We start from the raw sequence: 17,505 nt of genomic DNA, 5'->3' as shown, positions 1-17,505 counted from the left end.
GGTTTTGAAGGCTTCGGAGTACAGTTTTTTATGCGATCTGGTCCAGTGCGTTGTTACCGGTTTCCGTTTTGCGTTGGTGATGTTGGTAGCGATTTTGAATTTGATGGCGTGGTGATCCGTCCATGGCAGAGTTATGTTGTCGAGTATGTTGACGTCGATGTTCTGTTTGAAAATGAGGTCCAGGGTGTGTCCTGACCCATGCGTGGGAGTCTTTATCAGTTGCTGTAGACCCAGTTCTTCTAGTTGATTGATGCAGGCAGTCGCGATGGGGTCTTTAGGCTCGTTTGCCCAAAGGTTGAAATCTCCGAGTGCCAGGAAATTTTTGAATTTTAGGGTGTGCATTGCAAAGGATTCCGTGAGGGGTGAAAGAAGATTGGACTTTGGTCCCGGTGGTCTGTAGCACAGTAGAATATGAGTGGTGTCATGGGGTGTTGGTTGAAAATGTAGCGTCAGGGTTTCCATAAAAGACACTGGGTTCTGAGCTGATGGTTTAGTGAGATCAAGGTGACCTTTAAAGATCACTGCTAGGCCTCCTCCTTTTTTCCCTATCCGGTGTTCGGTTAGGATCCTGTAGTTTTCCGGCACCAATTCGGTGAGGATGGTGTTGCAGTCAGAGGTTAACCAGCTTTCGGTGATGAAGAGGCAGTCTACATTGTTCTTGATGATGAAGTCGTGTACTTCCAGTCTATGTTTGACTGCAGACCTGGCGTTAATCAAGGCGCAATCTAATTGTAGTGGTCGAGTAGATGTCTTCCTGTGGTTGGGAGCTGGTTGTCGTCCGGTTTTTAATAGTTGTTCTCTTTGAAGTATTTTTTGTATGGAAGATGGCAATGGGAATTAGCCCTCAACACTGTCTGGCTGCCAGGTTCTGTGCTGGCCATTCCCTGTGGGTACTTCTGGCTATGGCCTCTGGGTCCTGCTGGGAGCTGGCCGTGGCTTGTTGGTCCTGCTGGCCATAGCCTTTGGGTCCTGCTGGCTATGGCTGTTACAACTGTGGGAAGCGGGGTCACATCAGAAGAGTATGCAGAGCCCCAAGACATCGGAGACAAGACAGGGATCCCGCCGAAGGGCGACGTGGACATGAACCTCCACCACCACGCCCCAACTCTATGCTAGGAAATGAGAAAACCCGTGTCACCCCTTATGACAGTGTCCTCAAATGAGACTGGGGGACCCCTAGCAAAGGTCACGTTACCTATACAAGGAAAACCTACCACTTTTCTCATTGACACGGGTGCAGCCAGGAGTGTGTTGAGGGCTGAGGACCTGCCAGATAATTCTTTCCTTTCCACTATTGATGTTTCCTGCGTGGGAGTGGATGGGGTGCCCCGCTCCAGTCCACTCACTGAGCCTCTCCAAGTGGGGACATTTCCTGATTTGCTTGCCAGATTTGTGGTGTCCTCTACATGTCCCTTGAATCTACAAGGAGCTGATGTGCTGTCCAGACTACAGGCGTCATTCATCTTCACACCTGAAGGGGGGGTGAAGTTACATACTCCCCTATCCTTGGAAGACTCATCTGCTTTGTGTTCTCTGCCTCTCCTGATGACACTTCATTAAGCAATAACTCCAAGTTCAATACCACAGGAAGTACTTGACAGAATCCCTGCGTGCCTATGATCCACAGGACCGGAAGACAACTGTCACTTAAAGGTGCCACCAGTTTCAGTCAAGTTCAAAGAGGGCGCATCATTGCCCCGGAAACCACAATAACCCCCCTAAAGTTAGCTCAATCTGCAGCTATTTTGAAGCATGTCAAGGCCCCCGTGTCAGATGGAGCCCTGATACCCTGCGCATCTCCATGCAACACCTCTGTTCTCTAGGAAGAAGAGAACCCCTAAAAGAGAACCAGCTACTTGCGGGGGTGTCCCTGACTGCAAAGTACCTCACAGTGGTGGACCATGCAAACGCTCTCTTCAGTGTCCACCCTCACCCCTCCTGCTGGTACCTTTTGCATTCACCCACGAAAAGACAGCAACGTACCCAGACAGTTATGCCAAAAAGGGGCACAGAACTCTCCAAGCTAGTTTGTAAACGCTATGGCTATCATCCTTGACACATAACAAGAGGATCACCTGGAAGTGACTCTCCTCCAATATGTTGATGACCTTCTCCACTGTGCAGCTGACTTACCCACTGTTGAAGTCACCTCAGAAAGCCAGTTGGGCTATCTTGCCACACAGGGTTGCAAAGCCTCAAAGCCCAAATTGCAGTGGTGCTCAACATCTGTAATTGTTCTTGGACACTGTCTTGTCCCATGGGACAAGACACCTCACTAAAGACAGGGTGAAAGCAATCTCTGACATCCCACTGCCACAAGGCCAGAAGCCCCTTCATTCCTTCCTTGGACTAATTTTGTATTGCAGAGCATGGATTCCAGAAGGCTCCCTACTGATGCAAGCTTGGTATGATGCCCTGAAATCAGACCCCTTCCAGATGTCTCCTGAAGCAATATCCAACTTTGAGGCCTTCAAGCACACCATCTCTGATGCTAGGGGCTCCCAGACTACGACAAAACGTTCAAGCCCTTTGTATCCAAACATGTGGGACATGCTACAGGTGTACTCGCCCAATCACACGGCATCTGCCTACGCCCTATAGGATATTATTCCTGTCGGCTGGATGCGATAGCAAGAGGAGGCCCATCGTGTCTGCGAGCTGTCTTTGCTGCACAAGCCTTGTTTGACAAAACTTTGGACTTGGCTCTCGGACTCTGCCTCATTCTGCTTGCTCCCCATGACATTGCCCCCATACTCAACCAAAGATCCAGCCGAAACATCTGTCCACTGCCAGACACTTGAGACTCCTGAGTTCCTACCTTCTAGACAGCATTACTCTATTACTTTGTCAAACACCGAAACCTACCACCCTTCTTCCACTTCTCGAGGGGGGTAAGGAGGAGGAGTCGAGTCTTGACTTGTCACCCCATGACTGCATCGAACTAATGCAGCTGGAAACCCACGCATCTCCCCACCGTGAGTGAAATACCCCTGCAGGATCCAGGTCACCACTGAAAACTCGGTTCTCCAAACTGAAACCTTACCGCTGGTGATGTCTGCACAGGTGGCAGAACTGCAAGCACTTACTACAGCATGTAAATTGGCAGAGGGAAAAAGAGCCAACATTCATACGGACTCAAGATATGCTTTCAGCGTTGCCCATGATTTTGGTGTTATCTGGAAGGACAGAGGGTTCCTGACGGCTGCAGGAACACCTGTGAAACATAGCTCAGCCATCAAGGACTTGATGGACGCCCTGCTTCTCCCAACCCAAGTGACTATTCTAAAGTAAAGCACAGGACAAACTCAACTCAAAAGGAAACTCGAGGCAATCTAGACGATTCAGCTGCCAAACAGACAGCCAGTGGTCCACGGGAAGTGGACAGCAGGGTGGTAGAAAAAGACCACTCCATGCTTATCCTACGGACTCTCCCAGTGGACAGAGTTTATCTGAAATAATTACAGGAAGCAGCAAGTCCGGATGAGAAGGAAAGCTGGAAACGGAGTGCAACAAGAAGCCTTGTCTACCCAGGAGTATGTACCCAGCCATGGTGCAATGGGCAAATGGAGCTGCCCACTTGACAAAGACTCTTATGAACTTATGAGTTACTCCATTGATCAACAACTTCTGCAGATCATGCACTATCTGCAACAAATGTAACCCAGAATGTACAGAAAAGGCACAGAAGAAGCACCTGGCAAAAGCTCTATACCCCTTCCAGAGGATACAAATTGATCACTCCCAAATGCCAAAGGAGTGGCAGATTCGAATACGCCCCCTAGTGGAGGTGGACATGACTGCCAGGACCACAGCTAAGGAACTACTGAGTGAGATAGTATGTAGATTTGAGGTCCCAGAGGTGATAGAGAGCGATCAGGCCCAGCCTTCACAGCAACCCTTACAAAAGATTAGGGCAGCACTGGGGGTTCAGTTGGCTCTACACACCCCTTACCACCCTCAAAGTAGCGGGAAGGTAGAAAGGATAAAAGGGACACTAAAAAACAGGATGTTAAAGATGGCCCAAAAGACTAACATGAGTCGGCCAGACAGTTTGCCCATTGCCCTGTTCAGTGTCAGACACACTCCTCGGGGGAAATATGCCCTATCCCCTTATAAAATTTAGTTTGGTTCAGCCCCCAGACTTGGCTGTTATTTTCCACAACAGTTACAGTTGCAATCTGATGTGTTGACAAATTATTTAACCGCATTATCACGAGAATTAACCCAAATGCATGTCCAGGTGTTTTCTTCCATTCCAGATCCTGAATTAGATACAGGAACACACCAACTACTGCCTGGAGATTGGGGGCTGGTAAAGAAATTTGTGAGAAAACATTCTCTTGAACCCAGATATGATGGTCCATTCCAAGTTTTGCTCACCACAGCCACCTCAGTGGAATTTGGCCGGGAAGAATACCTGAATACACGCTTCCCACTGCAAGAAAGCTCCACCCCCAAGGACAAGATCCCGCCCACTTCATGACGACCATGCTGCATATCCTTTTTCTGTTTGGTCTAGGGGGGAGGCCCAGGAGGTGGTCATCACAAAAAATGATAACATAATTACATTTTGGTATAACTCTTCAGGTACACATGTGACCACCTTTACCTTTGATTACTGTGACATAGTACCTTGTCCATTTGACTCTTTCATGGCAATGCAATTGGTACAGTGACATCCCTGATGGTAAGGTGAGACATCCCTGATGGTAATATGTGTGTTTTACAGACAGTTACTGGGGCCAGAATTGTGGTTCCTGGGAGGGACAGTGGGTTGGAACATAGGACCAGATTAGAGGGTATCTGGAGCGGTGAATGTGCCCTTGAAAAGGTGATTATGCCCCTCCATATCCTAGCAGAAGATACTCCTGATACATACACTGACCCAGCACACAGTCAGAGGAGGAAGCGAGCAGCTCTCTCCGGAAGCTTTGACCCTCATGTGTACATAGATGTTATAGGGGTCCCAAGGGGGGGTCCCTGATGAATTCAAATCCAGGGATCAGGTAAAAGTTGGTTTTGAGTCTTTGATCCCCATAATAAATGTAAACAAGAATGTAGATTGGATCAATTACATAAACTACAACCAACAAAGATTCGTGAATTACACTAAAGATGCCCTCCAGGGAATTGCTGACCAGTTACCCCCCACTTCCTACATGACATTCCAGAACCAGATGGCCTTAGACATGGTGTTAGCTGAGAAAGGAGGTGTCTGTAAAATCATAGAAAAAACGGGAATCTGTTGCACCTACATTCCTGATAATACCGGTCCAAATGGTAAAGTAACTTTAGCTATAAAGAAATTAGAAGATTTGTCATTGGAGTTGAAGAAGAACTCCGGTATTACAGACCCATGGGATCAATATTTTAGCTGGATGAGTGGGTGGCAGAAGGTGCTCGCCCAGATAGGGGTAACGGTACTAATAATCCTGGTTCTTTTAGCCCTGATTGTATGCTGTATTCTACCTTTCGTAAAGAAGTTAATGAGCAAGGCTGTAGACAACAGCCCACCTACATTTCTCCACCAAGAAGAAGAGGACCCTCTTATGATGGAGGATAACAAACCCTTCACCCCTTTACAGTCACTCCCTATCCATAGTCTCACAATCCTCTAGGGTTATAGGGATAGATAGCACCTGATTGCCCTTCTCCAGCTGTATCGAGGGGGGTAGTGAACTAGTTGCTGCCCAACTCTATATACAGCTTAAAAAGAGTTGCCGAGGAGAATGGGCCAGGTGAGTAGGACCTTTAGATGAGGGACAGAAGAAAATAGCCATTTTAGGGGGGACTGTTGAGGAATCCAATGTACATAATGATAATCAGAAAATGTCTATTTGCTTATGTGTATACATGTTCCCATGCTCCTTACTTATTATGTAGCATACAGATTGACCCTGTTCTGCGGTAAGATGGCGTCTATACCCTACATCCCCCGCGTTAAAAGAATGCATTCGAGATAAGAAAACCAGCTTCAACCAAACTTCAAGCATCAAGTTTCTTCATTTCTCTTGTATTGTAACCAATAAGATGTACCTATTAGACTGAAATAGCAATGACGTATCTTTCTGTATAAAATATTAACACCGCCCACCAATAAATCAGAATTTAGAAGTAGCCGAGCTGAACATATCTCAGAGAGTGTTTACTTCTAATGTGCATGCACATTTATACTTTTTTAATTAGAAATAGCAGCAGATAAGCAAGAACTAATTTATAGTTCTTATCCATTTCAGGAGCTGGGTGCTGGCATGTGGGTCCTGCTGGGAGCTGGCCTATGGGTCGATGGGCCACTTGACTAGACTTTCCTCCAGGGCCTAAGGCTGCGAGCCCTCCCCTGCCACGGACTAAGATTGGGGTGCCATATGTAAGATCATGTGCGTGTAAAGGCAGGCGTCCCAATACTTTTCTCAATGTAGTGTATAAGGTGATACAGTACATACACAAAGCACAAGGTCGTGCTCACACTACGAGATGTTTCTCGGGGCTGCAAATCCTCTGAGCTCCACAAGGTGGGGATCTCACATCTACTTAGGCCAGTCTCTATGGAAGACAGGAAGTGATGTCACATACAGACAGGAAGTTCCGGGTGAGAGGTGAGTCGGGAGGCAGCAAAGAGGAGACATTGTTGGAACTTGCAGCAGAGGAGGTAATAAGATATTATTATTATACAGGATTTATATGGTGCCAACAGTTTGTTCAGCACTTTACAGCATGAGGGCAGACAGTACAGTTACAATACAGGAGGAATCGGAGGGCCCGGCTCATTAGAGCTTACAATCTAACAATATTATTTTCTATTTACACCTAGTAACCCTCCCGTCATGTCCGTCCTCGTCCTCCATAGTCACTGTGACGTCTTTTATCTCCAGCAGATGATGATACTCACATATAAAGCGTGGAGACCTAGATTAACCCCTTCAGGGGTAGAACATTTCCCACTTACCAGGCCGAAACATTCTTTTCATGTTGGAGATAAATTCTAGTAATATGTTCCTCTAAAGAAACATCACTGACAATAAATAGACAAGACAATGACCATACATGGCCTACAACGGATAATTATTACACCACACTGGCAGATTTACCCCTTCAGGATCAGAACGTTCCCCCAGTTACGGGGCCGGAACATTGTCTTCATTTTGTTGGTGTGTCACCTTTCCCACCAATCACCTTCTCACCTCATCAGTCTATACTAACGGATTATATGACCTTTATTAGTAGTGGGGGATGGGGGGGGGGGATTGGAATATGTATGTCTTTATTTTCGAAGATTCAAATAGGAAGAAAGAGAGAAAATGTAATTTGTAGAAAGAATGTCCTGAAAACAAATTTTTCCATATTGATCCAAGTCTCAGAGATTCATTCACACCATCCCCCACCATGATCAGGTAGATGGGTAACAATCACTGATAGGATTTATACACAAACATGTTTGTTACAACAAATGTTTTATTATATATTCAGAGTGGAAACATCGGGGGTGATAATATTGTTGTTAAAGAAGAGTAAAAAGAGGAGGATGGAGTAACGAAGGACACAAGGACTTCATGATGGAGCAATCAAGAAACAGAAACCCACCAGAGAGATGTCCCCGTCCTCTGGATTCCCGGGATTCCACACAGGAAGATCACACCATCCCCCACCATCATCAGGTAGATGAGTAGGAATTATTCGTAGTTATTATTTATACACAATCATGTTTGTTACAATAAATGTTTTATTATATATTCAGAGTGGAAACCTTGAGGATTATAATAGTGTTATTAAAGAAGAGGACAAGCAAGAGGACAAGGAATATGGTGTAATGAAGGAGCTTTCAGGACACAAGGATATGATGGAGCCACCTAATAACATAAACCCACCAGAGGGATGTCCCCGTCCTCTGTATTCCCGGGATTCCACACAGGAAGATCACACCATCCCCCACCATCATCAGGTAGATGAGAAACAATCACTGATAGTATCATTAGGATCTGTACATTATCTGCATTGTTACAATTGAGGTTGTTTTTATTATATATTCAGAGTGAATACCTGAGAGATTTTAAAGTTGTGGTTAAAGAAGAGATAAAAGAGGAGGATGATGAGGATGGGGTGATGGAGGAAGGACACAAAGATCTGTACCAGGACACCATGGTGGAGTCATCCAGCTACAGAAACCCACCAGAGAGATGTCCCCGTCCTCTGTATTCCCGGGATTCCACACAGGAAGGTCACACCATCCCCCACCATCATCAGGTAGGTGATGAACAATCACTGGTAGTTATACATTATGCACAAGCATGTGTGTTACAATAAATGTTTTATAATATATTGCAGATTGGAAACCTCGGGGATGATACAATTTTTGTCAAAGAAGAGTTTAAAGAGGAGGATGAGGAGTATGGGGTTATGGAGGAGTTTTCAGAAGGACACAAGGATATGATGGAGCCGTCTAGTAACAGAAACCCACCAGAGAGATGTCCCCGTCCTCTGTATTCCCGGGATTCCACACAGGAAGATCACACCATCCCCCACTGTTACAAGGTTGGTGGGACGGATAATCTAGAACATTCACTTACAGAGACAATGTGTGGATTTTTTTACTTGATCTCACAATATTAAAGCTCTTATTTTACAGATGATTTTCTCTCTCATTTTCTTGGTTTAGAGTGGAGATCCAATGGATATACAATTTGAGGTTAAATCAGAAGAAGAAGAAGAGAGGTATGTGAGGGATGATCAGCAGTCTATGGAGGAGGATGGAATAACGGGGACATTTATAGAGGAGGACACTCCTACAGAGATCAGCACAGGTGGGTCATTAACACTAAATCCATTCCTCCACCCATACTGCTCACTGATTGGTCCAGAGTAGGGCGGGGGCTGGGTGATATCAGCCTGTAATCCCCTGGTCACTTTCCTGAGCTGTGTTCCCCGTCCTGTATTCCTGGATTTCTCTCCGATAATCTTCCTTCTCTGTGCTGCCGACACAATTTATGTGCAAAATGTTGACTTTCCGTATAGGCATTGCTCGACCTAGGCACCAGTGGCATGTGTCCTGGGTCTTCTTCCCCATGCCAGGGTATAGCAGAATCTCTGTTTTTGCAATTCTCCCAGGGTTTCTTGCTTTGTTGTCTGTGGCTGTGTAAACATTTAAGCTTCCACTGATTACTGAACACCAATATTATGAATCCTGACCCTTCAGTATATAATTTATATTACACATTACATACTCCTGACTTCTACACTATATACTCTATATTGTACATTACATAATTCTGATACTATATAGTCCTATCTGTTGTATCTTATACAATATGTTGTACATTACATAGTCCTGACTTCTCCTCTCTCCCCTCCCCCCACTGCTATATATACACATAATATGTATTCTCTTTTGTTACACCCATTTCCTACCAGCTGGACATTTTATATCGGATGATGTGATTGGAGGACAGACTTTTACATGTTAATAATAATGTGATAACATCCTCACACTTTGCCTTAAACAGAAAGTGATAATGGGGGAGGAGTCAATAACCCAATGATGGGGGTCTTCAGGATCAGTCCAGTCTTCATCTTGGTTGTTCTCCCCCCATCCTCACTCTCTGACCTCTGGTGGGGCTCAGCCCCGCTGTTATTCATCACTAAATCATGGACTAAATAAGGAAGGTCAGGACTTCTTGTGTTGGGAAGATGGCAATGAGTGATAGAGGGGGAGGGGACACTCGTCCTATAATCCCCCTCATCACTGTCACTCCTATAGAAGACAGTTCTCGTTGTTTCCTCACTCTCTGACTAAGGTCCATGAATAAAGAAATGATCTGGTAGGAGATCAGAGGACCCATTTACTAGTTACCTTGAGGGGGGAATTGTAAGATCCTCAGAGACAAAGCTGCCTGATGTGGGCGGAGTCCTGGTTTAGGGGAACCAATCAGCTCATGTCTAGTAATAATCTTTGTATTTCTATTTTAGTAGATGGACGGGAGATGAGGAAAACCTCAGAGGATTGTCTCACTTTGTCTCCAGACTGTAAAGTAGAAGATGAGGACATCACACAGTATAGTCCAGGAGAAAACCCGACTACCTCAAATGTCCATCCGGCACCACACAGTGTAGATGGACCATCGTATTCCTCTTATCCTGAGGAACCTCAGACTGTGCGGGACGGGGCCGTCCTTCCAACAGATAAGACGTTTTCCTGTACTGAGTGCGGGAAGTGTTTCCGTTATAAATCTAGTCTTAATATGCATAAAAAATTTCACACAGGTGAGAAGCCGTATTCCTGTTCTGAGTGCGGGAAATGTTTTTCATCAAAGTCGCTTCTTCTCAGACATCAGAGGTCTCACACGGGTGAGAAGCCGTATTCCTGTCCTGAGTGTGGGAAATGTTTTTTATTGAAGTCGCATCTTGACAAACATCAGATGTCACACACGGGTGAGAAGCCCTATTCCTGTCCTGAGTGCGGGAAATGTTTTTCACAGAAGTCCAATCTTGACACACATCAGAGATCTCACACGGGTGAGAAGCCGTATTCCTGTCCTGAGTGCGGGAAATGTTTTTCAGTTAAGTCGCTTCTTCTCAGACATCAAAATTCTCACACGGGTGAAAAGCCGTATTTCTGTCCTGAGTGCGGGAAATGTTTTTCATTGAAGTCGCATCTTGACAAACATCAGATGTCACACACGGGTGAGAAGCCCTATTTCTGCCCTAAGTGCGAGAAATGTTTTTCACAGAAGTCCAATCTTGACACACATCAGAGATCTCACACTGGGGAGAAGCCATATTCCTGTCCTGAGTGCAGTAAATGTTTTTCAGTTAAGTCGAATCTTGACAGACATCAGAGATTGCACACGGGTGAGAAGCCGTATTCCTGTCCTGATTGTGGGAAATGTTTTTCAGATAAGTCCAGCCTTTCCAAACATCAGAGCTCACACACGGGTGAGAAGCCGTTTTCCTGTTCTGAGTGTGGGAAAAGTTTTTCAGATAAGTGGCATCTTTCCAGACATCAGAGGTCTCACACGGGTGAGAAATTGTATTCCTGTCCTGAGTGCAGAAAATGTTTTTCAGTTAAGTCGGATTTTGACACACATCAGAGATCTCACACGGAGGAGAAGCCACTTCCCTGTCCTGAGTGAGGGAATTGTTCCTCACTGAAGTCCTGTCTTCCTGTACATCAGGGGGTCCCACACAACCCTTGAGGTGTATTAGTGAGTGCGGGAAATGTTTTGTATATGAATGTTGCTGGGGAAGAAGCACACCCTGATATACACCTCAGATATATTCCATGGCTGATCTTCATCATGGAAGAAACAGTTGATAAGGAGATCAGAGATCACCAAAGACATGGATGAAGTGTTGTACCGTGTCGGCCATTGATAGCAGGAGAAAAATAAAAATGGAGTCATTACATCTCATTGGTAAATGTTGTGATGCAAACTATTTTCTATTGATTGACTTGTGTCTTTTTTCAGCTATATGTAATAAACATTTACAGGTCTAGTTTAAAAAAAAAAAAATTGTTGACCAAGTGTGATGAGCATTCGCTGTACTATGACAAATATTGGTTGTATTTTATTTCATAAAGTGATATCCTATGATCATTGGCTCCATCTAGTGGCCATAATGTGGAATTTTAGGTTGTTCAGGAAAGATACCTCATTATGGCCACTAGATGGGGCTGACAGTCATAGGAAATCATTGGGTTAACTCCTTCACGCCTAAGGGTAAAGCAAATCTAAATACCTAAGTAAATTTTGCAACTTTGACATGTGTTAGTAAATCCGTACATATCATCACAAGTACTTTGTTCCTCCAGGTGGATTATACCGCATTTGTTTCAGGACAAATTGGGCTTTCATTTGGTGGTAAATGGTAATGGATATCGCCTGATTTTTTTATTTTTTTTGTTCATTATCAAAGAAGAACTGGCCCAAAATAGTAAATACTATTAGTAATACTCATTTTAGATTCCTATAATCAACACATATTCATAGTCCACCATTTTTCTTTCTGACCACCACTATTGGGGATGCATACGGGACTTTTAGACTCAAAAATGATGTTTTGATCTTTTATTTTGTGCAAGCACTCTCGAACATCATCCATATCTTTAGGAGGTATGCGCCTGGGTCTTTCTCTAAGTGGGGTGCTATCTGTTAGGTGAATACTGTGCTGAATACCTTTAGCACACCCAATATCCATGTCATCAGTAGAGAAAATATCATCGTATTCCATTAGTTGCTCTCCTAGCGCTTGTTTTTGCTCTGCAGGACTATCGGCATCATTCAGGTGAAAGTCTAATTTGGTTTCTTTCTCCTCAACCTTGGCAAGGTAGGAGCTAATGGTTTCCACTGGGTAACAATAGGCTACCTCTTTCCAGGCTGGTATTATAACTGGGTATGTGGTAATGTTCCGAACAGTAACAACATCCATTCTTGGACATTTTAAACAATAGTTTTTCCTTTCCGGTACTATCTCCCAGCCATTCTTTGCAGCTTCTTTTGTATCAGTCTCTAGCAGGAAAAAGCTACCGGTTGCACTTTGTGAAATTTCCACATAATCCCGCAACACTCTCACTCCCCCGGCTGGAAGTTCTATGGGAAGCCATGGATTTCCCACACACCCTCCAGGAAGATCAGGAGCAAAGGTTTGGCAGATATTTTGAAGCTCTGGAGCAACAGGCATTGAAGGTAGAGGAGTTCCCTTTTGGGGGCTGAAGAAACCGTATGAAATCGGCCTCAACATTGGAACCCACGATCATAGGAGCATACTCGTTACCCCCAGGTGGAGGGCTTTCATAAGCAATGACTTTAAGTGGGGGATCCTCATCAGCTATCACACCAGAAATGCGTAGCTCAACTTCTAGGCAACCATCAATAAAAACAGGATATGATGTACTGTATCCTGTGCAGCTAGATCTCGCTGCAGACAGTTCCTGTTGTTCTGTTCCTAATATACTACAGGCAGACAGTTCATTCAGTTAGCTGCAGTATATTCAGTATACTGTATCCAGTTTAGCTAGATCTCGCTGAAGACCGTTCCTGTCATTCTGTTCCTAATATACTACTAGGCAGGCAGCTCATTCAGTTAGCTGCAGCATATTCAGTACTGTATCCTGTGCAGCTAGATCTCGCTGCAGACTGTTCCTGTTGTTCTGTTCCTAATATACTATAGGCAGGCAGTTCATTCAGTTAGCTGCAGTATATTCAGTACTGTATGCTGTGCAGCTAGATCTTGCTGCAGACCGTTCCTGTCATTCTGTTCCTAATATACTACAGGCAGGCAGTTCATTCAGTTAGCTGCTGTATATTCAGTATACTGTATCCAGTTTAGCTAGATCTCGCTGCAGACCGTTCCTGTTGTTCTGTTCCTAATATACTACAGGCAGGCAGTTCATTCAGTTAGCTGCAGTATATATTGAGTACTGTATCCTGTGCAGCTAGATCTCACTGCAGACCGTTCCTGTTGTTCTGTTCCTAATATACTACAGGCAGGCAGTTCATTCAGTTAGTTGCAGTATATATTCAGTACTGTATCCTGTGCAGCTAGATGTCACTGCAGACCATTCCTGTTCTATTACTAATATACTACAGGCAGGCAGTTGATTCAGTTAGCTGCAGTATATTCAGAATCAGTATATATATATATATATATATATATATATATATATATACATCCCAGCTTTTGCAGCTACCTCATTGCAGGCCATTCCTCGTGTGCAGGTACCCAGGCTTACAGGATCTCCTGAGGCAGGTCAGGAAAGTCTGTGCATTTCCGCCAGCCATATAATGGCAGTGCTCGGTTGGATGACCTCCAAAAGGGATACAACATGCCCAAGAACCGCCTAATCTGTGACATGCCCACCAGATGGAACCAAACGTTGGATATGCTGCAGTGGCTGCACACGCAGCAGAGGGCCATCAATGAGTACCTGTGCGACTATGGCACCAGGACAGGGTCAGGGGAGCTTGGCTTTTTTTCACCACGCGTGTGGTTCATGATCAAGGATGCATGCACTGTCCTGTCACCATTTGAGGAGGCCATGAGGATGGTGACAGTGCATGCATCAGTGATACTGTCCCTCTTGTCTACCTGTTGGAGCACACGCTGGGTGGAATAATGGACAGGGCACTTGAGGCAGAACAGAGGGAGGAAGAGGAGGACTTCCTTACCTCTCAAGGCCCCCTTTATCCAGTGTTCCTGCAGGCCCGCTGATCACACAGGAGGAGGATTGTGTCAGCATGGAGGTGGAGCCTAGCACTCAGCAGCAGTCTTCAAGGGATCGTTTACAGTCCCCAGAAACTCGTGGACTTGTATGTGGCTGGGAGGATGTGGTTTCAGATGAGGTCATCCTTAGTGACCCAGAGGAGAGTGAATGCCTCAGCAAGCCTACGTTGCACGGCCTCCCTGATCCTGCAAAGCATGCGAAAGGACCCTCTGATTCGTGGTATCAAGGAGAGTGATCACTACTGGCTGGCAACCCTCCTTGATCCACGTTACAAGAGTAAGGTTGCGGAACTTATCCAGCCGTCGCAGAGGATGAAACATCTTCGGGGGGGCCTTGCAGAAAGGTTTGTGCAAAGCGTTTCCAGAGCCTGGGAAGTTACAAATTACTGGTCCTGGACAATGTGTTGCTGAGGCTTTGGTCAGTCACAGACAATTGAAAAACAGGTTTCCTCTATATGGGACTTTATACTAGGCCAGGTAGCTAATAAAATGTAGAAGGAGTATAAAAAGTATAATTCTTTTAATGAAAATATTTAAAATATAGAACACATACATAGTACACAAAACATCAAGTGATAATCATCTGGAAGCTGGTAAACAGACAAATACAGTATGACGGTCAGTCACAGAAGGAGCGGTGGAGAAGGTGGCCGTCTGACAGATGCGTTCAGAATTTTTTTTAGTCCGCAGCCCCAAGGTCTGATTGGTTCCAGCAACCATTGCCAGCGTCTGATTTATATGGTGCAGGAATACCTAGGGGCAAGATCAAACTTGTAGACCTTTCCAACCGAAAATCCTCTGGTACTGGGTCTTGAGGATGGATCACTGGCCAGAGCTTGCACAGTATGCAGTTGAGATACTGGCCTGTCCTGCATCCAGCGTTCTTTCGGAACGCACATTCAGTGCTGCTGGAGGCTTTGTAACCGATCACCGAGTGCGTCTGTCCACCAACTTGGTTGATCAGCTCACCTTCATAAAAATGAATCAGTCTTTAATCACCAGCTACCAAGCACCTGATACTAATGTAACCAAATAATTTTTTTTATGAATGTGAGATCCCTTCAAGACTGCCTATGCTGATGCTGAGTGACTATCCTGTTATGCTGAGTTACTATCCTATTCCTCCTCAATGTTCATGTTGATAGCTTGTAAGAACATTTTTGGTTCTGGGCACCACCACCAGTGGCTAAGGCCCAATTTTTCTGCCCCTTTTTAACAGGGGCTTGTAATTATAATTTTTGCTGTAATATTTTGCAGCAGGGCTTGTTCCTGCACTCAACTAGATTATCTGTGAGGGGTTGCAGTGTTGTGGCACCAGTGCCTAAAGCCCAATTTTTCTGCCCCTGTTCAACAGGGGAGTGTAATTAAATGTTTTATCTGTAATATTTTGCAGCAGGGCTTGTTCCTGCACTCAACTAGAGTATCTGTGAGGGGTTGCAGTGCTATAGCACCAGCACAGTGCCTAAAGACCAATTTTTTTGCCCCAGTTCAACAGGGGTGTGTAATTACAATTGTTGCTGTAATATTTTGCAGCAGGGCTTGTTACTGTGCTCAACTAGAGTATCTGTGAGGGGTTGCAGTGTTGTGGCACCAGTGCCTAAAGCTCAATTTTTCTGCACCTGTTCAACAGGGGTAGGGATGAGCCGAACACCCCCAGTTCGGTTCGCACCAGAACCTGCGAATGGACCAAAAGTTCGCACGAACATTAGAACCCTATTAATTACAATGGACACGAACGTTCGAAATCTAAAGTGCTAATTTTAACGGCCAATATGCATGTTATTGTCCTAAAAAGGGTTTGGGGACCCGGGACCTGCCCCACGGGACATGTATCAATGCAAAAGGAAGTTTTAAAAACTGACGTTTTTTCTGGAGCAGTCATTTTAATGATGCATGAAGTGAAAAAAAAGTGAAATATTACTTTAAATATCGTACCTGGGGGGCGTCTAAAGTATGCCTGTGAACAGGCCCTAGAACAGTCCCTGCACAAAATGACATTTGTAAAGGAAAAAAAGCAATTTAAAACTGCTTGCGGCTATTGAAGCATTAATTAAGTAATTATTAAGTAATGTCTTGTCCTGGCAATATGGAGGAAAATCTTTGAGAAAAATGGCATGGCTACCCCATCACCCCCCTACCCCAGCCCATTACCAGCCCCTTTCGGTCTTGTATGGATATTAAGGGGAAGCCCGCACCCAAAATATGTTATGTTAATGTTAGGCAGATGCCTGAGTTGCACAAATGAACTACACAACACCGGCAACAAGGGGGTAGATTCAGGTGTATGCTGTGCAGGAGACACACTACACTGACTGAATATTAGGCAGATGCCTGTGTTGCACAAATCAACTACACAACACCAGCAATGAGGGGGGGTAGATTCAGGTGTATGCTGTGCAGGAGGCACACTACACCCACTGTAACAGCGCTAGGTTAGGAAGCAAAGCAAAGCTGACACTGTCCCTGCCTATCCTGCTCTCTCCCTGAACACTACACTCACTGTAACAGTGGTATCTAAAGAAGCAAAGCTGACACTGTCCCTGCCCATCCTGCTCTCTCCCTGAACACTACACTCACTGTAACAGTGCTATCTAAAGAAGTAAAGCACAACTGACACTGTCCCTGCCTATCCTTCTCTCTATGAACGCCGCAACACACTACACAAGGCCGCCGCGCTGGCGGCCTTATATAGTGTGGGGCGTGTACTAAACCCCTCAGCTATAATTGGCCACAGGCATCCAACCTGTGGCCAATTATGTCTCTCCTCGCTGCTGGCGCTGTGATTGGCCAAGCATGCGGGGTCACAGTGCATGCTTGGCCAATCATCAGCCAGCAATGCACTACTCGTGCAGTGCATTGTGGGCCGTTCGTATCACACAAATTTGATGCGAACGGCCCACAAAGTCATGTTTTCCACAAACGGCCGATGTTCGATTCGAACATGGGTTCGAATCGAACACTGGGCTCATCCCTAAACAAGGGCATGTAATTAAAATTTTTGATCTAATATTTCACAGCAGGGCCCGTTCGTGTGCCCACCAAGAGTAACTATGAGGGCTTACAGTGCTGTGGCAACACCACCACCAAAGGCCCAATTTTTCTGACCCTGTTCAACAGGGGCATGTAATTACAATTCTTGATATAATATTTCACAGCAAGGCCCATTCCAGCACCCACCAAGAGTACCTGTGAGGGCTTACAGTGTTCTGGTACCACCAACAGGCCCAAATGTCTGCAGAGTATATAGGGCAGGCCCCTACTATCAAACATCCGACTTACAAGCGACTCCTA

General features: G+C 45.2%; 2 protein-coding genes across 5 annotated transcripts in view; both read left to right on the top strand.

The window, feature by feature from the left end:
* LOC143956085 (uncharacterized) overlaps positions 1 to 17,505 on the top strand; it is a 211,311-nt gene that overhangs the window by 143,795 nt on the left and 50,011 nt on the right. Inside the window, exon 8 of one of the 3 annotated variants that reach the window (XM_077466215.1) lies at positions 10,255 to 10,999. In XM_077466215.1, the coding sequence (XP_077322341.1) occupies positions 10,255 to 10,999 (745 nt within the window). Of the gene's footprint in view, positions 1 to 9,702; positions 11,011 to 17,505 lie in introns of those variants that run through there. The other 2 variants (XM_077466216.1, XM_077466214.1) reach the window with 2 other exon arrangements.
* Positions 460 to 9,636, top strand: LOC143955855 (uncharacterized). Of its 2 annotated transcripts, XM_077465973.1 has the most exons (6): positions 460 to 6,649; positions 7,468 to 7,655; positions 7,736 to 7,939; positions 8,029 to 8,241; positions 8,323 to 8,529; positions 8,654 to 9,636. In XM_077465973.1, exons 2-6 carry the CDS (start codon positions 7,551 to 7,553, stop codon positions 8,858 to 8,860), a joined length of 936 nt encoding a protein of 311 aa, XP_077322099.1. In that variant the 5' UTR covers positions 460 to 6,649; positions 7,468 to 7,550; the 3' UTR covers positions 8,861 to 9,636. The 2 variants fall into 2 exon arrangements, with proteins under 2 accessions (XP_077322099.1, XP_077322100.1); XM_077465974.1 differs by lacking the exon at positions 460 to 6,649 and having other exon boundaries at positions 6,656 to 7,655.

The sequence above is a fragment of the Lithobates pipiens genome, unplaced genomic scaffold (genome assembly GCF_037356315.1).
Source record: "Lithobates pipiens isolate NorthernLeopardFrog02 unplaced genomic scaffold, aLitPip1_a1.2 Scaffold_35, whole genome shotgun sequence".
NCBI lineage: Eukaryota > Metazoa > Chordata > Amphibia > Anura > Ranidae > Lithobates > Lithobates pipiens.
This window is presented reverse-complemented; position numbering and strand designations above follow the sequence as displayed.